The sequence below is a fragment of the Balaenoptera acutorostrata genome, chromosome 10, assembly GCF_949987535.1.
Source record: "Balaenoptera acutorostrata chromosome 10, mBalAcu1.1, whole genome shotgun sequence".
NCBI classification, from domain to species: Eukaryota; Metazoa; Chordata; class Mammalia; order Artiodactyla; family Balaenopteridae; genus Balaenoptera; species Balaenoptera acutorostrata.
In genome coordinates, this window is record NC_080073.1 from 63,163,929 (window position 1) to 63,188,942 (window position 25,014).

The following is a 25,014-nucleotide window of genomic DNA, read 5'->3' on the forward strand; positions in this document are numbered from 1 at the left end:
AGGTATGTGTCTTCCATAAAACATATCAGGGGCTGTATCAGGGGAGAGACTGGAGGCAGGGGCACAGTTAGGAGGCTTTTTCCAGTTCAGTGAGAGGTTGTCCTGTAGTGATTCAGAAATACAGAACCAGAGCCAGATTTGAAAAAAATATTAAGCAGGTGAAATTGTCAGGGCTTGCTGGTTGGTTTGCAGGTGTGAAGGAAGGAAGAGGCTCAGGTACCACCTGGGTGATGATGCAGCCCCAGGAGGATGCCCAAATCCACACCTTCCCCAGGACCTGCCCCAGGGCCACCCCATGGAGGAGGCCCCTCCTCCCTTCCCAGGTCCTCCTCCCTCAACCTTTTTCTTATTCATCTTTGGCACTTACCACTTCCTGCCTTAGACTAGAAGATCCCCATGGGTAAGCTTTGTGTCTGTTTGATTTTTGTATTTTCACAAAACGTAGCAAGCTTTTTTGGAATTTGTTAGATATTAAGTAACTTTTGTTGCATTAACGGAAATAAATATGACTCAGCATTGGGTCAGGATGTGCAAGTCCTTAATTATCTCCTTCCCTGGAGTCAGAAATGGTCTCAAAGGGGCTCTGCTGCTTGTGTGTTTTTTATTTGTCTTTGTTTTCTGGTGGTTGTGGGGGTATTGTATAGAGTCTGGGAGTGGGATTGAGGGGAACTCAGGCTGAGGGTGGAGGGTTTCAGGATCAGGAATCAGGCCAGTTATCAGGCCATGAGCATATGCTGAGGGTTTATTCCAGGACTGAACTTGAATGTTCTCGACTGGCTGATGGTTTTGCTAATGTCACTTTATAACTGGACTTATTCTAAGAATTCTGGAGTAAGCTTCTACTGATGACAAGTCTGCTCTGTCCAATTTATCTTACTGTGAATCTTTTTTTCGTATTGGAAATCTGTTATTTAGTCCTACTGAATATAATTGAGGCATTCAATCCTCCAGGCTCTACAGGGACAGATATCAAGTCAGCAGGTGGCTGTAGAGAAACTGAAAAAAACAGCTGAAGTGTTGTTAGACGCCAGGGGATCTTTACTTCCCGCCAAGAACGACATCCAGAAAACACTGGGTGAGTGTGCATTTCCTCGTGTCTGGTCTTACATGTCCGTTCTAAATGCAAGTCTCATAGTAGATACAGAGATGTCGCTCGCTAGCATATTCTGCGTCACTCTGTCCTTTCACTGTGAAATGGCCCTTCTCAGTCAGGGCAGAGGCACGCCCTCCTTGGCAGGTGTATTAGGATCTTGGGAGTGGGGACTGGGCTTTGTGGTTTGCATACCTAAATTTTAATTTTTTATTTAGAAAATGTAGCAAAAACTTTTTAAAAATTTTAAATTTAATATTAGAGTATAGTTGATTTACAGTGTTGTGTTTAGTTTCAGGTGTACAGCAAAGTGATACAGTTACACATATACATATATCCATTCTTTTTCAGATTCTTTTCCCATATAGATTATTACAGAATACTGAGTAGAGCTCCCTGTGCTATACAGCAGGTCCTTGTTGATTTTATCTATTTTATGTATAGTAGTGTGTATTTGTTAATCCCAAACTCCTAACTTATCTCTCCCTGCTACGTTTCCCCTTTGGTAACCATAAGTTTGTTTTCGAAGTCTGTGAGTCTGTTTCCATTCTGTAAATAAGTTCATTTGTATCATTTTTTTTAGATTCTACATATAAATGATATCACATGATATTTGTCTTTCTCTGCCTGATTTACTAAACTCAGTATGATAATCTCTAGGTCCATCCTTGTTGCTGCAAATGGCATTAGTTCATTCTTTTTTATGGCTGAGTATTATTACATTGTATATATGTACCATATCTTCTTTATCCATTCATCTGTCGATGGGCATTTAGGTTGCTTCCATGACCTGGCTATTGTAAATAGTGTTGCAATGAACACTGGCGTGCATGTGTCTTTTTGAGTTATGGTTTTCTCTGGGTATGTGCCCAGTAGTGGGATTGCTGAGTCATATGGTAATTCTATTTTTAGTTTTTTAAGGAACCTCCATACTGTTTTCCATAGTGGTTTTACCAATTTACATTCCCACCAACAGTGTTAGAAGGGTTCCCTGTTCTCCACACCCTCTCCAGCATTTATTGTTTGTGGACTTTTTGATGATGGCCATTCTGACCGGTGTGTGGTGAACACTTCGTTGTAGTTTTGATGTCCATTTCTCTAACAATTAGTGATGTTGAGCATCTTTTCATGTGCTTTTGGTTAATGTCTTCTTTGGAGAAATGTCTATTTAGATCTTCTGCCCAATTTTTGATTGGGTTGTTTGTTTTTTTGATACTGAGCTGCATGTGCTGTTTGCATATTTTGGAGATTATTCCCTTGTTGGTTGCTTCATTTGCAAGTATTTTCTCCCATTCTGTGGGTTGTCTTTTCATTTTGTTTATGGTTTCCTTTGCTGTGCAAAACCTTTTAAGTTTAATTAGGTCCCATTTATTTATTGTTGTTTTTATTTTTATTACTTTAGGAGGTGGATCCAAAAAGATATTGCTGCGATTTATGTCAAAGACATAAATCGTTCATTCTTGCAGACATTCAGAAGACTATGTTTTCTTCTAAGAGTTTTATAATACCCAGCCTTACATTTAGGGTTTTTTTAATTTTTATTTTATATTAGAGTATAGTTGATTTACAAAAATCTCTTTATGTATGCAACAGTCACAGAAAGTAGAACCTAACAAGTTTCTGTTGTTTGATGGGATTGGGCCGAGCTAGACTCTCAACCTAAGGCCAGAACAGACTCTTGGAGGGATCTTCTTGTCAAAAGCAGGAGCACGGGGTTAAGAGGTTAAGATGTTCCTGCTTCTCCTTTTCGTGGGCTCTTTGGCCTCACAGGGTTCTTCCGTGATCCTAGAAACCCTGTACAGTTACAGCGATGCTTTTGCGTCCTCTCACATTAGGTGGTGCCTTTCCTGAGGAAAGAGCTGTTGTATATTACCTTTGTATCGACTCACAGTATTTAGTTTAAACGCACAGTGGATTATCAATTAACATTGTTTATTGTCTTATTATATTTTTTGTTTTGACTTTGCTACTTTTCCTATATTTAATGTGTGGTTTCAGGTTATTAAATATTTCTCAGTGTGAAATAAAAAACTTTAACATAGCAAATGATTAACATACCTTTCACCCCAAGAGAGCTGGCATTAACATCTGAGTTGAAATTGTAGGTAAAGAAAAGGATGAAGCTTTGCTCTTCTAAAACCACTCTGTAGAAGTCAAACCTTTTTCTTTCTTACAGACATTCAGAATCTTTTTTTTAAATTTATTTTCAGATGATTTATTTCCAGCAGTGTATTATATGCTCCTTCTAACCTACAGGAAAAATATTTCATCTTATTTTGCCCAACGGGATTTTGTATTCAAAGAGGCAAAAACCCTGGAGGCAAAATATCAGTAATATGACATAAAGTCCTGCACTGTTTCAAGAAAATGTAAAAAAAAAAAAAATATATATATATATACATTTTCTGTTACAATATTTCATCATGGATTTAAACACTGATATAGTGCAATTTTTTTATCAATATATATTTTTAATAAATTTATTTTATTTTTATTTATTTTTGGCTGCATTGTGTCTTTGTTGCTGCGTATGGGCTTTCTCTAGTTGTGGCGAGCGGGGGCTACTCTTCGTTGTGGTGCGCGGACTTCTCATCACAGTGGCTTCTCTTGTTGTGGAGCACTGGCTCTAGGGACGTGGGCTTCAGAAGTTGTGGCACACGGGCTTCAGTAGTTGTGTCTTGCGGGCTGTAGAGCACAGGCTCAGTAGTTGTGACGCACGGGCTTAGCTGCTCCACAGCATGTGGGATCTTCCCGGACCAGGGCTCGAACCCATGTCCCTCGCATGGGCAGGCGGATTCTTAACCCCTGAGCCACCAGGGAAGTCCCTATCAATATTTTTTAATTGAAGTATAGTTGATTTACAGTGTTGTGTTAATTACTGCTGTACAGCAAAGTGATTCAGTTGTACATATATATACGTTCTTTTTTTAATATTCTTTTCCTTCATGGTTTATCACAGGTTATTGAATATAGCTCCCTGTGCTATACAGTAGGACCTTGTTGTTTATCCATCCTATAGATAAGAGTTTACATCTGCTAACCCCAACCTCCCACTGCATCCCTACCCCAGCCCCCTCCGCCTTGGCAACTACTAGTCTGTTGTCTAGAGACATTCAGAATCTTTTGATCATGCACCTTGTCACGTAATTTTCAGCATGTGTATATAGATGCTCAGAGATGCACACGTATTTATAAATTACATACACCTATTGCTATCTTAGCATATTATGTACATTATAAGACCCCAAAATATAAAATGTTAATTTAAAGTAGAAGATAAAACCGCGAATGATCCTGTGTCCCAGAGCACTGTCTTCACCTCCCACCTTGGCAACCACTGCTCTTGGGACAGGGGCTTGGGGGAGAAAAGATGATATTATATGTAATTCTGGTATTTGAAGAGGCATTTTGACACCTTCCCATTTTTAATTTTACACAATTTCACTTTCATTTGTTTAAAATCCATGTTACATTATTTTAAGACTAAAGCTTCTCTCTGGCATAGTTTTTTAGGAATATGTGAAAGTATATTTAAGATATAGAGGAGTTTCTCTAAGATCTATTCGACTTCTAAGAAAACCAACCACTTAAAAAAGTAACATTCTTAAAGTAAATTTTGTTTGTACCTTTTTCTAAAATATCTTTTAATTACTAAAATCAAGAATTTACTTCAGTGGCAATATTTTATTACTAAGGAGTCCAAAAGTAAACTAATACAATGTGTTAATTTAAAAATAATTTTTTTATTGAAGTATAGTAGATTTACAATGTTGTGTGTGTTAATTTTATTAAAGTAGCTCACTTTGCTTGGGAAATCACTTACCAAAGGCTTGGGAAACCACTTAGCTAAACAGATATGATGGTGCCCTATTGAAGCACAGAGCCACCCATTTGAGAAACAACTCACCTGCCAATCGCAGCCTGCAGTTCAGATGATCTGCTCTGTGACTTTCAAATCAGGGTTGTACTTGAACCTGCTGCTTGTCTGCCCTCAGCATCTTGGTGCATATTAAACTCTGTCCCCTCCCTGTTACCCTTCTCGGGGGCTTCATTGTGTTTTCGTGAAAGGAGCATGATTGTCTCTTTCAATCATCCAAGCTTAACCTCTCAATTCAGTGAAAATTTGTCAAACTGTTTTCTCATGATATAATATTAGAACAAGCAAAAAGAAATAGTTTTTTTATATGGATTATGTACCATGAGCTAAACATAAGCATGTAAGAGATTTCATTTTTATAGAGATGTCAATATTTTCTTCCATTGAAACATTTTACAGTGTATCAGAAATAATTAAAATTATTTTCAGATTCTTGGACAGTAGGTGATAAATTGATGATTAAAAACATTGTTTTCCAGAGAGGTGGAGTGGAGGGAGGGAGAGGTGAATACATTAAAAACCACTGTTCTTTGAACTTCTCATTGGTCTTGCAGTATAGATGTAGGTTGTTAAAATATAGAGCTTTATATATGAATGAAAACTAGCCAGAAAGGTTTTTTTAAAAAGCATCTTAAGTCTTTAGAACTGAAAGTAAAGTTAATCTTATCTGAGACAGGTCAGCCTGCTAACATTGTTTATTTTTCCCTTTGCCTGCTATTAAACTTATCAAATACATTCTATCTGTGTTATCTTAGAAGCATCATCTCAACCTTCTGTATTTTATGTGAATTTTCATTGTGTGTTGTCTACTTTCTCAGTACATTTGCATCTGCTAACTTCTGTGCATTTGAGTACTTTGCTTAGGATGTGAAGGATGAGAAAAACTTAAATCTCTGTGTGTGTGTGTGTGTGTGTGTGTGTGTGTGTACGTGAGAGAGAGAGCATGCGCGAGCAAGAAAGATTGAAATAATTTTTATGCGTAAAGATTAATTCTTAATAAATCTTTATAAGCGTATATTGTTTCTTAAGATTAGCTCTGTAAGACTGTCACTTTTTTTTTTTTCCATGTAGTTATCAAGTGTGGCTAATTTGAAAAGTCAGGTTGAGAACCAATATTTATTCCAAAGATTGGCTGTTTGGATCACTTTCATTTCTCTGGACAATTCAAATGTTTATGCATCCGAAAATATTTTTTTCAAATGAAGATTATATATCTATATCTATATCTATATCTATATATATATATATACACATACACACACACACACACATACACACACACAATTATATTTACACATATATACTATTTAAAAAATTTTAGCTTTTTATTTTCCACTAGGATCTTTTCTTTCTTTTTTCAGGTTTTGGTGGTGCTCTGGTGATGCATTATGAATTTATCATTTCAACCTTTTTTCCTCTTCCAATTCTAGTTTAGGAATTTTTATGACTCTCCTTAGTGTGTTTTGCAAAGGAACGGCGCAAAGAGAGCTTAGCGGTTAAAGTTTCCCTATCCTTTTGGACTAGGTGACATTGTCGGGAGATATGATGACCTGTCCAAGTCTGTCAGTGAACGAAACGAGAAGCTGCAGATAACCCTGACCCGCTCTCTGAGTGTGCAGGACGGCCTGGATGAGATGCTGGACTGGATGGCGGGTGTGGAGCGCTCGCTGGAAGAGCAGCGCCCTGTGCCCTTGAACTCCGCCGCTCTGCAGGACGTCATCAGTAAAAACATCGTAAGTGACTTCCAACAAACAGACCGCTTTTAGATAAAAAAAAAACAGCATCTCAGGTTATTCAAAAAGTGTGGATGTTTTTGTGCTCTGCCCATATCAAAGCCCTTCACTGATTCTCACTACACATTTTCATCCCTAAAATTCATATATCCTGGGTTTTTCCATGTGCAGACATAAACCGATATATGAAGAACTTGAATGTTCTTGTTAGTGTAACATTATTTGCTCTTTTGTATGTGTATCTTCCTCAGCATATGAATCGTGGGCTATAAACATCATTCTAGATGGCAGGGACCAGAACCTTATAATTCTCTTTAAGAAAAAACACAGACTTATTCTTCCCAGGAACTTGAACTGTATATACTGTTGGGTTCTCTTTCTAAAACAGCACTGAATATTGGATAAATTAAAAATAATTGTATGAAAGTTACTAAGAGAGTAGAGCTTAAAAGTTTTCATCACACACAAAAAAATTGTAACTGTGTGTGGTGATGGACATTACCTAGACTTATTGTGGTGATCATTTGGCAATATTTACAATTATTGAATCATTATGTTGTACACCTGAAACTAATATACTGTTATAACATTATTATAACAGATAGTTATACATATGTCAATTATATCTCAATTAAAAAACTGTAATATATTGAAAAAAAATGTGGTAAGCTCCAAAGATGGGTAGATTTAAGAGAAATTTAAGGCATAAAGAGATGTCTCCTGAATATAGCAACGTGGAAAGTAGCGCTTGCATAGAGACAAGTGTGCGAAGCGATTTTCTGTGCAGGAGCACAGAGGGACTTCCCTCTGTGTACTTTTCATGAACAGCACTCATGGTACAGGGCATCCCCGCACACCGGGTCCTGTTTGTTCCTCACGGCTTCAGCCAGCTGCCTAGGAGGTTAATCAGATCAGCCTTGTTGTTGTCTAGCCTTTGAAAAATCAGGACCGTGGATAATCCCTGGGCTGCAGGAGATCCCGGGGTTGCTGAGTGGCGGCCGTCTCCTGCGTCGCCAGGGCAGCCAGCCAGCTGTTCTCCAGTCTCCTTGCGGGGACTGGGGATGGGATTCCTCCAGGGACCAATCAGCTTGTCTGTCACTCCCATTAGCTTCCTTAGTCACAGGTGGCTCAAACTTCTGTTGTTCTGAATAGTAATTTTTACAAGTCTGACGTTATTTGTAAATATCATTAGGTTACGTGTGCGGTATTTGGTTCATTTCAGATGTTGGACCAGGACATCGCGGGGCGGCAGAGCAGCATAAATGCCATGAATGAGAAAGTGAAGAGGTTCACAGAGACCACAGACCCGTCCACCGCATCCTCGCTGCAGGCCAGGATGAAGGACTTAGCCCTTCGCTTTTCAGAAGCAAGTCGCAAACACAAAGAAAAACTTGCCCAAATGGAGGAACTCAAAACCAAAGTGGAGCTGTTTGAGAACCTCTCAGAAAAGCTCCAGACATTCTTAGAAACCAAAACCCAGGCTCTTACTGAGGCAGACGTGCCTGAGAAGGATGTTACTGAGTTGTCTCAGTTTATGCAGGTATGTTTCCCATGGAATTCACAAGGCTGATTAAATATATCAACAGCTAAGACAAGAACATACATTTATTGGCAGAGTTATGATTAACAAGCATCATTTTAATTGGTGATGGATTGGTTAGATCTATGCTTTCCTCCTTTAACAACTTCAAAGCTCATCTTCTCCTTGAAGCCTTTGCTCATTAATCAGAAGTGAACACCATCTCTCATTTTCTGTATATCATAGGTGATATACATATCTTATTCCAGAGCCCACAGAGGCAGAATGTAAAGAGTGCATATTTAAATTAAATTAAACTGTTCTCTTTCAAACAGCCTGCCTGCATGTTTGTTTATACTTAGACCATAGGCAGGATCATTCTGTGAAATTCTGAGTGGAGCCATTCTGGTCCCATACCTACATCTTGATGGGATGCCCTTTGAAGATCTAGCAACACCTTATATTTTTTTAAATTTTTGTATTGAAGTATAGTTGATTTACAATGTTGTGTTAATTACTGCTGTCCAGCAAAGTGACTCAGTTACACATATATATATATACATACTTTCTTAAATATTCTTTTCCATTATGGTTTTTCATAGGATATTGAATATAGTTCTTTGTGCTGTACAGTAGGACCTTGTTCCGTATCCATTCCATATATAAAAGCTTACATCTGCTAACCCCACCTCCCACTCCATTCCTCCCCCAAGCCCCTCCCCCTTGGCAACCACCAGTCTGTTCTTTATGTTCGTAGCAACGTCTTATATTGATGAAATATCTAAATGCTTTGTAGGAATCAACTTCTGAACTGCTAGAACGCAGGAAAGATCTCGAAGTTTTGCAGAATCTCTTGAAGGAGATCTCCAGCCATGGCTTGCCAGGGGATAAAGCTCTGGTTTTTGAAAAAACAAATAATTTGTCAAAGAAATTCAAGGAAATGGAGGATACTGTCAAAGAAAAGTAAGCACCACTTAAGAAATTGGATTTTATTCTACTTGATACTAATTGGAATGCATGATTTTTATTTAGTTATGTAGCTACCTGGAACAGTTTTTGGAAACTTGAGAATAAGCATAGGGCTACTTTATAAGTACTTTAATATGGATAATTTTTTTGCTGTTAAAATTAAATATAGTTTTTGTTAAAGTATTTAGGAGGGAAATTCACTACTTCTTACATGAAAGTATTTATAGAAGGCACTGTGTAAGGAAAATGGTGGTGGTAGTGTTTTACTGAAAGTAGTCTAAACTCACTGTAGTCTGAAGCCTTTGGCTATTACATTTTTATTTGCAAAGGCAGAAATAACCTTGAAAGATAGCCCATGGTTCACTGCTTTCTGGGCTCAATTCAGAAACAATACATCATTCCAGTATAGTTCTGGATAGTTCTGGATGGCTTTTTGGTTTTTTTTTTTGTAAAATAGTTTCCTTTTTGAAGAGTTGTAGATCAGACATGATTCCACGAACAAACAAGGTAAGAGACAAGAGAATGAACCTAAATTAAGGTAAAAAGCTGTACAGGGGTGTGAGCCTTGTGATTGAGTTTTATATTTCTGATCGCATGCGAGTTGAGAATATACATCTGGTTTTGCCAAAGTTCATACAGAAGCCCCCCAAAATATAGAAAGTAGTCATTTCTCTTTCAGCTATTCTTCTTCATTTCTTTGGAGTTGTCTACCTAAAACTTTTGAGTGCTGTCTGGACTACTCACAGAGCTATCATTTCCATCCTATTTAATTCACATGACACAGAAGAAATATTCTTGGTTTCCCTGGGTAAACTCTAGGTTGTTTCTTCTGTCAGATGGGTCCAATTATCAAACCATGTGGTCATCGGTGATTAGTTTACCAGCCATGTACTCTCTGCCAATAATCCACACACCTGCACACGTGCACATGCCATCTACATGGTATCCAGTTACCAAATCTAACTGTCCTCATAGCTGTACCTGTGCCAGGCGTGTGCCCTCCCTCTGTGGTGCTGAGTGTACAGAGAGATCCGTATAGTTCACTGTGGAGCTTTCTGAGTATCCGTGGGGGAGGTGCACATTAAGTTCTGCATCACTAGGTCTTACCTCGTTTTTGGAAACTCAAACCTGTCCTCTCTCTGTAAAGACCCAGTTTACCCAGCCACTAAAGTGACTGTAGTGACACTAGGTGGCGCTGTGTTTCCCTCATGTTAGTGACTTGTGTTTCCCCTCTGGTTCTCAGCCTGCTGGCGTTTAGCACCATATAAAGCGGAGAGATAAAAGCTCACTGACTCTAAATCATGTTAAAGCTGTTTATATATGGCTTTAGAGTGTACGTAGCATTATAGAGAGCCGTTACACATGGGTTACAAATATCTTAACTGTTCCTATCTTGATCTACAGACTTTACTGAGGAAATAGACAAGGAGTAATTTAGCTGATTTCACTTGCCACCTATGAAACCTTTCCTCCTGTATCTGAGGATTGGAGTGTGCCTGGGGGAAGATTTTTTTCTTAATGTTAAGCTTGAAATGGGAATAATAATTTATTTTTTTAGTAATTAGTCCTTTGGAGTGTCTCCCTTTGTGGCTTAAATTTGTCAATGATGTTTGTGATCTAGAAAAGAAGCTGTATCTTCTTGTCAAGAACAGATGGATGCCTTTCAAGTTCTGGTTAAATCATTAAAGTCGTGGATAAAAGAAACCACAGAAAGAGTTCCCGTTGTGCAGCCTTCTTTTGGTGCAGAGGATTTAGGGAAATCTTTGGAAGAAACTAAGGTGAATCATTGTCCGTGTCTGATAAGAATTTCTCATTTGCCTGTGTTAAGAGTGAGAGGTTTCCTTTTACCTAATAGCACATAAGTAAGAACCTCATGTATGTACAGTGTATTTTGGTGATATTTGGAAATCATGACGGGTTTAACTGATCCTTTCGAAGAAGGACACAGACTTTCAGTTAATTTGCTTAAAGAGACGTATTTGTGAGTTGCTGACTGGTCCGTGTTTCTTTCCCCACCACATCTCTACGTAGTTTATTTTTTATACCATTTTTCATAATGTTAGTAAAAGATCCTTCTCTTCAACTCAGCATTTTGCTCTAGTTTGGATATATCACTCTAACCAGTATTTGAAGATGGAAGTTATTTGAATCTCTAGTGTGTGAGTCTTCTGTCATCTGACTCAGTCATAAAACTTAGGACCAGTTATGGCAAGTTTTCCACTCCAAATTTGTGGAGTTGTGTGTCCTTTAAAATTCATTGAAGTTTTGATGATTAAAATTCACTATTAAATGGAATTCTGAATTTCCATTTTTTAAAATTGTTTCTACTACTTTTTTTTTTTTTTGTAACTTGTCTGTTACCTAGTACAGTTTTGCAGACTTACAGTTGACAGTTACTTTGGAACCCGTGGCAGCTGGGAGTAGCCTGGCTTCCACTGTGGCTGGGAGCAGAATTCAGGATGGACCCCACCCCACTCCTCACTATTAACAGTGTTAACAGTCACCTGGGCTGCTGGAACAAATAGAGATGCTGTCCTTTTCTTCCATCCCATAAGTCAGAACCCACAATCATCACTTTTAAGATATGTTTAAGACATTGAATTATAATGTGTAACTTGGAAAAGATTACAAAGACTGAAAAATAATGTGTTTTTATATCTCAAGAAATTACAAGAGAAGTGGAGCTTAAAAACACCTGAGATTCAGAAAGTCAACAACAGTGGGATCTCACTATGTAACCTAATAAGTGCTGTGATGACCCCTGCAAAGGCCATAGCAGCAGTTAAGTCAGGTAAGTGCTTTATTTACATTTGTGGTAAAACCTGTAAGAATTGGGTCCACCCATGTTGATTTTATTTGTGTATGTTATTTTTAAAAATTAACGCGTAAAATAACCTCAGAAACACGAAGGGAAAGTGACAAGAAAGAGGGCATCTCTAAACAACCTAAACGCTGCCACGGAAAAGTGTCTGTTCTGGTCAAATTTCAGATCTCTTAGGTTTTATCTTATTAAATACTACAATTTAAAATGTGACCAAATTCATCTGTAAGAATAAAGAACATTATACTGGGGAAGGGGAAAGATGAGATTCCAGTTTGTTTGTTTTTACCTAATTGATGGGGATGTAGAAATTCTATTTGAAATCTTTGATAAAGAAATGAGTCTGGTCTCCTGGGAAAGAAGGAAGTAAGGAAAGGAAACAGGTTCTTTTCTGTCCAGCGGACCTCTCTTAATTTCTTCCCATCTGCTTTATTCCTTACACTATTCCCAAAGAAAACAGTTTTATACTGTGTTAGCCAGCTTGTCTGAATCACAGTCTTACCAGGCTTCTCAACACAAGGGGAGAGTCATGTATAAATAATGGTTCTAAAATTAAGTTATGGATAGAGTTTTAAGTTTAAAACATTTATATTGTTGTCACTATCAGGTTTAAAATAATCCAAGAGTAGACCGAAGGCAGTTCTCATATATTTATTCTGAGGGTTTCTGACGATCCTCTGTGGTTTATCTGCCCTGCTCAGCCCCCAGCTGTTCCCATTGTGAGGCTGATGTTGAGCTGGGCCCCTCTCCACCCACCGTTTATTCTGCGCTATTAATCCCATTTCAGGCAATGCTCGTAGTATACGTGTGTGATGATCTCTCCTTTCTCTCCTAATCAGATTTCCTGAAATGTCAAGGTTTTTTGTTTTTTTGGTTTTTTTTAAAGGAAAGGAATTCTATGGTGTTTTACATTAGTTCTTCATGCCCATTCTATATTAGTAATAAGTAAAAAGTATCTTTTTCCTACTCTTGACAACTCCCAAGCATGGTAAGAATTAATCTTGAGTATCTAAAGGGTATTTTCACTTCCATCTGAAATGCCACGGTGTGTGTGATTTTTTTTTTTAAAGGGACAAAACTTAGATTAAGATTCAGATATTTAAATGTTTTTGTTTAGGCTTGTTCTCGTGTGGTTAGTTTGGGGAAATGTTTTTGTGTTTTGGATAGAGAGCCAAGGCATACTAACATGAGAAGGTCTAATTGATTTTTTAATATTCTGATTATGAAAAAGGAACCGGTGCTAGGTGTTTAGGGAATTAAAGAGAAATAATTACTACAGCTCACCAAGTAGTTCCTATTTGCTAGGCAGTAGGGTAACTGTCTTTAATTCCCACAGTGGTCTCGCGAGATAGGTGTTATTCTCCCCAGCAGTTTGGTGGGATGGATTCACCTGTGCAGCCTCACAGGGAGTCATTAGTGGGGCTGGGGTTTAAGTTCAGGTGAGACATATGCCAGGGCCCAGGTGCCCCAGCCACTGTACCTCCTTCCTCTATGTTGATACAGTAATGGTTTCTTTTACTTTTAACTTTTCTTTCATGTCTTTTTACCTTATTCCACCTCCATTAAACCCATGAAAACACTGTAACTACAGCAGACAATTTTCAGTTTCTTAACTTGAGACATTCTTTTGTCCGTCAGGCATTTATGCTTCAAGCAACACACATAGTGACCAGCTTCTGTGCTTCAGGGACTGTATCACTAAAATAACTTCAGCTTTAAAGCAACCTTATCCCCAAATTTTCTTATAAATTAATAGTTAATGATTAATGTATATAATCTAAAGTTATTGAAACTCTACTGTTTAAGTTGATCATGTTATGACTTTAAGAATAAATTTTATGCAAAAGAGAGGATATAGCTTGATCTTTCAGACCTTCATTTGATTTTGAAATTGAATCAGTATTTTACATTTTCAAATAGTAATAACATTTTAAAAGAATTACTGTTTATGGCGTTTGCTTTAATGCCACCTACTATTAATATATATAAAATACAATAGAAATCTATGATGACTTGAGTTTTAATATTTTTGCAGGTGGAGTAATATTAAATGGTGAAGGAACAGCCACAGATACTCAGGATATTTTGGCAAATAAAGGTAAATAGTAACTTTAAGTGCTTATTGATTAAACTACTTGGTATGGTTTTTTTTTTTGAGAGAGAGGGAAAATCTTTTTAGGAATGAGAAGTAGTTATATCGAAATTTCAAACTTGAATTAAAATGGTATGAGTATAGTCATGTTCTCCATAAATAACATGTTTATATAACATTCCATGCAATTTTGTTCATCTGAGCTTAATGAAATCCAGTAATTCAGCTTGGCATTTGGTTTATGTTTCCTTCTTTCGGGTTAATTTGAGATATTTTCTCACTTGGGATAACATTATTTGAGCTATTTTTTTTTTAATTTGATGCCTGAGGAATTAATAAGCATCATTTCATGATTTGGGTTTTTTATTCCATTTAAAATATCTATCTCATTTCACTTGTATTATGCAATGTACCTAAAGTATTTGTCATTAAGTAGCATTGTAAGATGATGTAACATTTTAGTTCTAAAAACTCTGTGACTTTATCATAGTAGACTTAATATTGACAAAATAGAAGGAAATAGCACGTGAAACAAATTTTTATTTCTAGAGCTCTAAATACCCTGAAAATGTGTCAATATAATTGTTCTTCTTACGTTTAGGATTAACATCCATTAAAAAGGATATGAGTGACATAAGCCATGGCTATGAAGATCTTGGCCTCTTACTTAAAGACAAAATAGCCGAACTGAGTACCAAACTCTCCAGATTGCAAAAGGCTCAGGAAGAATCAAGTGCCATGATGCAGTGGTTACAGACGATGAACAAAACTGCCACGAAATGGCATCAGGCACCTACACCTACGGACACTGAGGCTGTGAAGAGTCAAGTTGAACAGAACAAGGTATCTTCTGTGCGTCCATTTACCGAAGACGTAAGAGAACAGATTAGCGCTCAGAACTGAGCACTGTGGGTCAGGAGCCCCGTTCTGGTTTCTTGCTCTATAAACTTCAACAAATAGTTCACCAGCTTTGTTGAACGTGACTTTCTGTAGAGATTGATGCTAATAGTCACTTATTTTTACACGCAGATGTTATAAAGATGAGTGAGCTGTTGGGTGCAAGCAACTTTGCCACCTTCAAATTAGTTTAAGTCTTGGATTTTAACCAGTACTTATTGGAAAAGATGTATTTAAGGGCTAAATGTATTAGGAATCTGTTCTGTCCAGTATAAAATAGGGGAGCTCATGCTTTCCCTTTGTTTAATACACAGTATTTCTTTCTACAGCTGTCAGGGTTAGGAAAACGGTTTTGCACTCTGGCAATGCTGGCAAAAATGTCTCCAGATGACTAACTTATCTTTGAACTCTGTAACGTGTTGTCCAGAAAAGTGCTTATTTGCTAGTAGTCTCAAATCTTGCAGCCTTTATCAAGACTGATTTTCTGATTAATTACAATCTTACTGATGTCATTTTCCTTTTTTTCCAAAGGGATTTGAGAATACCTTGAAATTCTTCCTAGGTGATGGGATGAGGGTCATTATCTCTGTAGCTCTAGCATTCTTCCTTGGGATTCTGTTACCAGCTAGTCAAAGAATAGTTATGAAGAGGAAAAGAAAATATAATTCACTGCTGAATCCAGTCCTCACTCACTTCAGCCTTTAACAGTGGATTTTTTCCCCTCTTTTGGCCATGTTGGAGTAAAAAGTGCTCTATTGAAATTGTGTTTTTGTCTTTTGATGTTGACATACTTTAATGAAGTTACTTTTTTTATTTCCTTGTTAGTCATTTGAGGCAGAACTGAAGCAAAATGTAAACAAAGTGCAGGAGTTGAAAGACAAGCTGACAGAGCTGCTGGAGGAGAACCCAGACACTCCGGAGGCCCCCAAGTGGAAGCAGATGTTGACGGAAATAGGTATGTTACCACTTACACCAGAGGCCATGCACAGAAGCACAGTCATTTTTTAAAAATCATAATCTCTATCAGAAAACATCTATCCAACAATCTCACTGACTTTGGGGTTTGCTTTCATGTTTCAGAATCGATCTTTGCATATTCTGAAGTGTCATTTCATATTATGTGGTGCTAGGCCTTGGCATATCTTGTGTTTTTCTCACTAATCACAGTAACGAAATTTATGTTTATGAAGAAGGTATCTACCAGTTAATAGAATGCTGTGTATTGAGTCACATGTTTTCATTATGGTTTATTTTTTACTAGGTTTTGTGTGCTTCTAATTTTTTATGCTTTGTTATATTTTAGTGTGGAGAGTCCTTTTTGTTTGTTTGTCTGAAAAAGGTGGGTGCCTTTCTCCACCATGGAGTTCCGGATGGGACCCCGCCAGCCCCTGTTTCATGCTGCTGGTCCCTTTCCCAACCAGCCTGAGAAGGCTGCTCCCCCACAGGAGTCTGGGGGTTTGCTCTTTACCCAGAGTCCTCCTCCCATCTCCATCCTGTCACTATATAAACTGTTCCTCGGAGATGCAGAATTTCCTTCACAAGCCCTGTTACCTTATCACCCCTTTTCCTTATGGTAATGATATGGGAGTGAGTGTAAGACAGTGATACTCTTTTTCCCTACTTCATAGTATTTGGAGAATTCAGTGAGTTAATGTGTGTGCAGCTCAGACAAACAGTATCTGGCACATAGTGTGTTTACTATGACTATCACAAGAATCATTTTACTTTGAATTGTTCCATTATATTTAGCTAAATCTTGTCCTTCCTTTAGAGTCAGATATGCTGTGGTAAATTTAGAAGTTTCTAAGTACGTTTTAGTTTAATAAGAGTCATCCTTATACATATAACTGCATCACTTTGCTGTACACCTGAAACTGACACAACATTGTAAACCAACTGTACTCCAGTAAAAGAAAAAGAGTCATCCTAAGAGATCTGAATGTTGAAAGGTGTATTTAATCCAACAGTAGAGACTCCTGTTGCATTATAATTAATTGGGCCCTAATTCAGTGGCTCTCACGTAGAATATCAGAATTACTCGAAGGAATATTTTCAAGGCATCTTAGAATAGCGTAGGGAACAAAGAATGCATATTTCAGCAAAGCTTCCTGATAAGATTTTGATATTTCTCCTTCTCCATTTATGATTTCAGTTGCATTATTTCATTATCAGATTGTGACTGACTAGAACACGCCGTATAGTGTGACGTTGTTTAGGTAAACGTTTCAGGGGCTGGGCTCTATGAAAAGCAGCTCTTCAGTGCATTACACTGGGTGAAAAAAATCTGTCAGATCAGCTTGTCACACCATCAGTGTTGAGTGACTCATGTGTTGAGGGATGGTCTGTAATTCTGGGCTTCAAGGAGCATGCCGTCCTCAGGGCGGGGGGAGCAGGCAGGGTGTCCTAGCGGAGGGTGAGACCCAGTGGGATCATGAAAGCGGGATGGGGCAGGGACAGAGGGGGAGGGATGGAGCATGTGGGCTGTGGGGCCCTTGTGCGCCCAGCCTGTTGCGATGAGGACGTGTGATCAGTGGGCAGATGAGGGCTTCCTCTCGGAGGACAGACCTTCTCGGATGAGCAGACGAGGACCCTTTTGTGGGAGACCCTGGAGGTCAAGCAGAGGTCATCAGATTTTGCCGTCTAGTTGGTGACGAGTAAATTATTGAGGGGTTTGAGCCCAGAAGTGACATATTCAGTGACGTTTAAGGGAAATTATTTTAGAACCAAATTCATTGTGGCTGAGGATCACGAATTGCAGGTAAGCTGGTTAGAAGGCCCTTGGTCTAGGTGTGCAGTTCTGGAAAGGGTGCTCCTGGCAGCAAGAGCGGAGCATCCCCTGGGGACGTGTTAGAAACGCACATTCAGACCTCACTTCAGACCTGCTGATCAGTCCCTCCGGGGGTGGGCCCAGCACCTGTGTGACCAGACCCTCTAGGGGTCTCTGATGCAGCTCCAGCTTGAGAAGTACTGGTCTTGGCAAAACACGATGAGGACCAACATGGAGTTGGGTATTGGGAATGGAAGGACTGGGCTTAAGGGTTTGTGATTGAGGATATAGGAGAGTCATGAAAGAACATCCTGAATTATGGCATTTCATGACGTGCATGAGAATAACCTTCAAAAGAAGTCTAGAAGTCGGAAAAACCTACCCATTTTGATAGGAATATCGTGAGTTTTTTTCCCCAACATTGAATTTAAAGGGTTGGTGAGATTTCCTATTGTAACTTCCGAGCAGCTGGCCGATGATGTGTGATTTGCATAGAAGAGCATGGCTGGGTGTAGATACACACATTTGGGAGTCACTTACCTCCATCTGGTCGTTGAAGGTGTGCTATTAAAGAAAAGGATACATGTTCATTGTTCTAGTGGGTCAGTTCTAGTTGAATAAACAGACTCTGTAGGACTTCTAGAAGGAATGAGGGTTCTCAGGAATATTCCATAATCTATAGCATCTTCCAAAATCAGATTCAAATCTATTTTTCTTACACTTCAGTTGACACACAACCATTGGGACCATAAAATCTGTACTGTTAAATGCGATTAACTCACAGATTAGTCTTTAATTGACTATGTAAGGAGAGTCCTGTCCTACAATCTTCATAGATACAGTTGTATTAAATGTATAAAAAACAAGCATCTGTTTCATCCTCTATCTTTTTTTCTTCTAGATTCTAAGTGGCAAGAACTCAATCAGTTAACAGTTGATAGACGACAAAAACTGGAAGAATCCTCAAATAATCTAACCCAATTCCAGACAGTGGAGGCTCAGTTAAAACAGTGGCTTGCGGAAAAAGAACTGATGGTCAGTGTCCTTGGGCCCTTGTCGATTGACCCAAATATGCTGAACACACAAAGGCAGCAGGTGCAGGTGAGTCCTACCTGACTTAACAAGATAGATGTTTTCATTAGAAATACATTACCTTGGATGGTATGTGCTCTGCCTGTCTCGGAGGGTATTTGTAATGTGTCAGATGCCCACGAGGTACCGTCATGAGGCTGGCGGGAAACCCCCAGAGAAGCAAAGCTCTGGAGCATCCCTGAGGGGTCCATTGAGCCCACGAGTATGGTCAGGTCCCTTGATCGTTTCAGTCATATTGTGGTTTGTAGAGACCCTGTTAAAGAGGACTTTCTTTGAAGTATTAATATGATTGCATAAGTAATAACATTTTTATGAGAAGCTAGTATATTGTTTAGAAATGACTCCTTTGAGGTTTTATTCATTTTGATTGTGGTAGTAGATAATGAAACTTATAAAGCTCATGCAAAACATCCCTGAGTGGGGGAGACAAAGTAAGAAGAGAAAGAAGAAGGGAAGAAGAGGAGGAACCTTGAAACCCGTAGGGTTAGTTAGACTCATCTAATTATGAGCAGATAAATCCACAGGGGGTGAAACATATGTAAATTGTAAGTCAGACGTAATCGCAGGCGCTCCGCTGTGGTCTCGGTGAGCTTTCTTTCTGTGCAGGTGGTGGTTTCGGGGCATGGAAGCTGATCCGTACTCTGAAAATACACAACAGTCTGGGTAGTTGAGTCACATGCTGTCCTAGGCATGTATGTTCTTCATCTGAATAGAATGGAAACAAAAGATATAAAGAAACATTTGAGGAGAAATAATTGTCCATAGTCTCCCAGAGATAGAAAAAATATTCTACTAAAAGGACATTTGGGGATCATTCGTTTTATAATGAAAGCCAGTGTGAGCCCGCACGCTCGGAGCGACATGATTTATTGGCTAAATCTTTACAAAAAAGACTGTAAACGTCGATCTTATGTTTAAAAAGAACCTTTGTAAATCAATGCACCATGAGTTCGTATATCCTAACACTGTTATCACTGTGTAATTCCTTTGGTGTAAAATGCTATAGAGCATTTAAAAAATCCTGTAAAAAGAAAAATGCAAATAGGAAAAAATCAAATTGGTGTTAGTGTGATGTAAACTTGTCTAAAAGCAGTGTTTCCCTTTGTGTGTGAAAATTTGTACATGAATTTTTGTTCCTTTCCCCCAGACTAGCAAAAATATTTATTCTCTTTTTTTCTCCCTTGGGGGATATTATTTTAGACAAAATGTTAATCTCTGTGAAGCACCATTGCTCTTTGTATTAGTTTACGATAATTGCACTGCCTTTGAAATAAAAGCTAGGAAAGCAGTAACAAAAATAAAATAAAAACTAGATAATTAACTACCACTTCTGTCTGTTTAGAAACTTAAAGTTGTGTTTTCTGTAATTAATTCTCCAGTCATTTGTGTGTTCATTTGCCCTCGTCACCTCTTTACCTTAGATTCTCCTGCAAGAATTTGATACCCGGAAACCTCAGTGTGAACAGCTAACAGTGGCTGGTCAGGGCATCCTGCACAGACCTGGGGAGCACCCATCCTTCCACGGGATTGTGAAGGAACAGCTGGCAGCTGTGACCCAAAAATGGGACAGCCTCACGGGACAATTGAGGGACAGATGTGACCGGATCGACCAGGCCATTGTTAAAAGCACCCAGTATCAAAGCCTGCTGAGAAGCCTTTCCGATAAGTTGGCCGACTTGGATAATAAACTCAGCAGCAGTGTGGCCGGGAGCACACACCCTGACGCGATGAACCAGCAGCTGGAAACAGCCCAGAAAATGAAGCAGGAAATAGAGCAGGAAATGAAGCAGATCAAAGTGGCCCAGGCTCTGGGAGAGGATCTGGCAGCCCTGGTTAAAGAAGAGTACTTGAAAGCTGAACTTAGTCGGCAACTGGAAGGCATCTTAAAATCATTTAAGGATCTTGAACAAAAAGCAGGTTTGTGTGTCTTCTTTGAATGCATGTATTTCCTGGATATAGGGATCAGTGAACACCCTATTTCCAAGCTGTTGGGGAAACCAGGCCCCTAAAGAGAACCTGCTCGCAGTGAGAGGTGCATGCAAGGAGGGTAGATTTGGGTTCACATGCACACACAATGTTGCAGGGGCGGGGGGTTCTGCACAGATGATAGGGGGACCCCGTGCCGGCAAAGTCCACTTCACGTAGGCCCATGGAAGCTTCAGGTACTCCAGATTGATTTTTACAAACTTTCAGACATAGAGAACAGACTTGTGGTTGCCAAGGGGCGGGGGAGGTAGAAGAGAGATGGAGGGGGAGTTTGGGATTAGCAGATGCAAACTATTAAAAACAATTTTTTTTTATTGAAGTAGAGTTGATTTACAATCTTGTGTTAATTTCTTCTGTACAGCAAAGTGACTCAGTTATACATATATATACATTCTTTTTTAATATTCTTTTCCATTATGGTTTATCGTTGGATATTATATAGAATGTATAACCAACAGGGACCTACCGTATAGCACAGGGAACTCTATTCAGTCTCCTGTGATAAACCAAAATGGAAAAGAACATGAAAAATATATAAAAAGTATATATGTATAACTGAATCACTTTCCTGTACAGCAGAAAATAACACAACATTGTAAATCAACTATACTTCAATTTAAAAAACAGTAAAAAAAAACAAATTGGTTTTTAAAGGTGTCAGTGTTTATGCTATGTGACAGTCTTGTTTCACCAGAAAAGGAGACGACTACAGTTATTAAAAAAGGCTTGGCGTCATTTTCTTGATAACAGCTGGTTCGTCTGGCTCCATCATGGAAGCTTTGCCAGAGAACCGTGTGAGAGAGAAGCATTATGCACGATTTCCTCTCTCGCCTGCTGTGGCCATCACTCTATGGCCGCTGAGCCCGGGATGGTCCAAGGCAGCAGCAGCAGTTCCTGGGCCCGAGAAGGGCCGGCCAGAGGAGAGCCCGTTGGTTGCTGTGTTTGTCATTTGCCAAGTAACACTAGGCACTCAGTTTATGTTTTTTTAATAATTGATTGGATTTGTTTACTGATCATAGCAACCGTTTCAGACTTACTCCTTGATTTTGACGTGATATGGATAGCAAACATTAGCTATGATGATTACAGTGATGGTGACTATTGTTGGGAACCCTTTTCCGTGACAGGCATTCAGCTCAGAGCTTTGCTTGCACGCACTGTCACCTCATTCCCACGACAGCTTCTATCAATGTTGCCAGCTCATACTTGGGGAAATGAGACCCAGAGGTTTAATCATTCACCCTAGGCCCTCCAGCTCTTGAGAGGCTGAGTTGGGATCCAGACCCATGTCGTCCCCATGGGCTGCCTTACATTGCCTCCGTGATGGGTAAAAATTATACAGGTGGAGACTTCCCCGGCGGTCCAGTGGTTAAGATTTCCACGCTTCCACTGCAGGGGCCACGGGTTCAATCCCTAGTCGGGGAACTGAGACCCTGCATGTCGCAGGGCCAAAGGAAAAAAAAATCACACAGGTGGAGAAGTCACATTTAATAAGAGATGGGTTATTTATCAGCATCACCTAGAGCTTTGAACAGTTGTCACTTCCCCACCCTGGGATGGAGGCGGCTCTAGTATCCAGCCTCCATTGTCTCTTTTCTTGCCGTAGTCCTCACCTCTTGCCCTTCCCCCACCGCCTTTGTCCATAACGTAAGTGCTTTTGTCGTTCTCATAGTCAGTGCTAGTAGCCCTTGTGTTTAGATTATTCTGTGTATTTATTTGGCGGTTTTTCTCTTGGCTTTTTGCAGATTTATTCAACATTTTGATGTAAAATAAACATGTCTGTGGTTTTATTTTTTAGAGAACCATGTCCAGCATCTTCAGTCAGCCTGTGCCAGCTCTCATCAATTTCAGCAAATGTCTAGAGATTTCCAGGCTTGGCTGGACACCAAGAAGGAAGAACAGAACAAGTCTCCCCCGATATCAGCCAAAGTCGAGGTCTTGGAGTCATTAATGAAAGATCAGAAAGACTTCAGGAAAACTTTGACCGCCCAGTCTCACATTTATGAGAAAACCATGGCGGAAGGTGAAAACCTGTTACTAAAAACACAAGGGTCTGAGAAGGTAGCGTTACAGTTACAACTGAACACGATTAAAACCAACTGGGATGGATTTCAGAAGCAGGTGAAAGAAAGAGAAGACAGGGTGAAAGAGTCACTGGAAAAAGCTCTCAAGTATAAAGAACATGTGGAGATGCTCCGGCCATGGATAGACAGGTGTCAAAACAGCCTCAAGGAAATAAAGTGTAGCTTGGATCCTGCTGAGACAGAGAAATCTCTTGCCCAGTTAAAGTCTCTGCAGAAGGAGAGGGACCAGCACTTCGGGATGGTGGAACAGCTAAACAGTGCAGCCAGCAGCCTGCTCAGTGTCTGTGAAATGGACAAAGAGGCGGTGGCAGAGGAGAAGGAATCCCTGCTCCAGAAGGTGGACATGGTCACCGAGCAAGTGCACTGGAAGAAATTCTCTCTGGAGAACATGGCCCAGAAGTTTAAAGAATTTCAAGAAGTTTCCAAAGAAGCTCAGAGGCAGCTCCAGTGTGCAAAGGAACAGCTAGATATGCACGACTCTCTGGGGCCCCAGGCTTACAGCAGTAAGTCCCTGACTGTGTTGCAGACTCAGCAGAAAGCCCTTCAGACCTTGAAGCCTCAGGTCGATCTGGCCCAGGGGCTCGCCCAGGACCTTGTGGCGGGGGCCTCCGACTCCAAGGGCACCTCCGAGATTCTACTCCAAGCAGAAGCCTTAGCCCAGGAGCACAGCGCCCTCAGCCAGCAGGTGGATGAAAAGTGCTCCTTCTTAGAAACCAAGCTTCAGGGCATCGGCCATTTCCAGAACACCATCCGAGAGATGTTTTCTCAGTTTGCAGAGTTTGATGACGAGTTGGACAGCATGGCCCCCGTGGGGAGAGATGTGGAAACACTGCAGAAGCAAAGGGAGGCTATTAAAGCCTTCTTGGAGAAACTGGAAGCGCTCATCGCAAGCAACACCAATGCCAATAAGACCTGCAAGTTGATGCTGGCCACGGAGGAAGCCTCTCCTGACCTGGTCGGCATCAAACGGGACCTGGAGGCTTTAAGCAAACAGTGCAACAAGCTTCGGGACCGTGCACAAGCCAGAGAAGAGCAGGTGGAAGGGACCATCACGCGCCTCGAGGAATTCTACAGCAAACTCAATGAATTTTCTACTCTACTCCAGAAGGCTGAAGAACATGAGGAATCGCTAGGCCCTGTTGGCATGGAAACAGAGATGATTAACCAACAGCTTGATGTGTTCAAGGTAGGGAGTGCTTCCTTTGTACTCTGCGTTTTGGTTATCCAAAGACATTACTGATCGGTATTGAAGGAGATGGCCTATTTTGTAGCATCTTCAAGTAGGATTGTCATGCAGTGTTGGAGCTTAAATGAGCATCCGTGGGCGGAGGGGATATCCAGGTATGTGGGGTGAGTCCAAGCTTCCTGGGGCTTTGGGCCCTCATGGGATAAGGCCTGTGATGAATTAGGAGGTCAAAGGGTGCTTGGAAAGCTGGTGTCTGTTTCTGATGTCACTCACAGCTGCCCTCTGGAGTGACCACGTCCGTGTTTTAAACTCGACCACGGAGGCCCATCCGTCACATCAAAAGTGTGTTCTCTTCATGTTTGTGTCCCAGCATTTTCTTTTGTGGTGAATTATAGTCTTTTCCTGCTCTTTCCCTTTTTATAGTCTTCTCCTCCTTCTTAATTGAATTTCTTCCCCAAGTTCCTATTTTTTTTTTAAATGTTTTATTTATTTATTTATTTTTATTTTTGGTTGTGTTGGGTCTTCATTTCTGTGCTAGGGCTTTCTCTAGTTGCGGCAAGCGGGGGCCACTATTCATCGCGGTGCGCGGGCCTCTCACTGTCGCTGCCTCCCTTGTTGCGGAGCACAGGCTCCAGACGCGCAGGCTCAGTAGTTGTGGCGCACGGGCTTAGTTGCTCCGCGGCATGTGGGATCTTCCCAGACCAGGGCCCGAACCCGTGTCCCCTGCATTGGCAGGCAGACTCTCAACCACTGCGCCACCAGGGAAGCCCCCTGAGTTCCTATTTTAAAAGGCAGAGTAGAGTTCCCTGTTGTAATCCTGGCCCCAGACGATTGGGAGTCAATTATTTCTGATGGGACTCTGAGCGCCTTGGGGCTGAGAAATGTGTACCGCACGACAGCA

General features: G+C 40.1%; 1 protein-coding gene across 1 annotated transcript in view; it reads left to right on the forward strand.

Annotated features, from left to right (window-relative positions):
* Nucleotides 1-25,014, forward strand: part of LOC103018155 (dystonin) — a 489,012-nt gene that overhangs the window by 366,086 nt on the left and 97,912 nt on the right. The window contains 12 exon segments of the mRNA XM_057554087.1: nt 952-1,075; nt 6,492-6,700; nt 7,923-8,240; nt 9,016-9,182; nt 10,810-10,966; nt 11,853-11,979; nt 14,045-14,107; nt 14,703-14,944; nt 15,824-15,953; nt 18,667-18,866; nt 20,279-20,774; nt 22,642-24,113. Coding sequence (XP_057410070.1) covers nt 952-1,075; nt 6,492-6,700; nt 7,923-8,240; nt 9,016-9,182; nt 10,810-10,966; nt 11,853-11,979; nt 14,045-14,107; nt 14,703-14,944; nt 15,824-15,953; nt 18,667-18,866; nt 20,279-20,774; nt 22,642-24,113 — 3,705 coding nt within the window.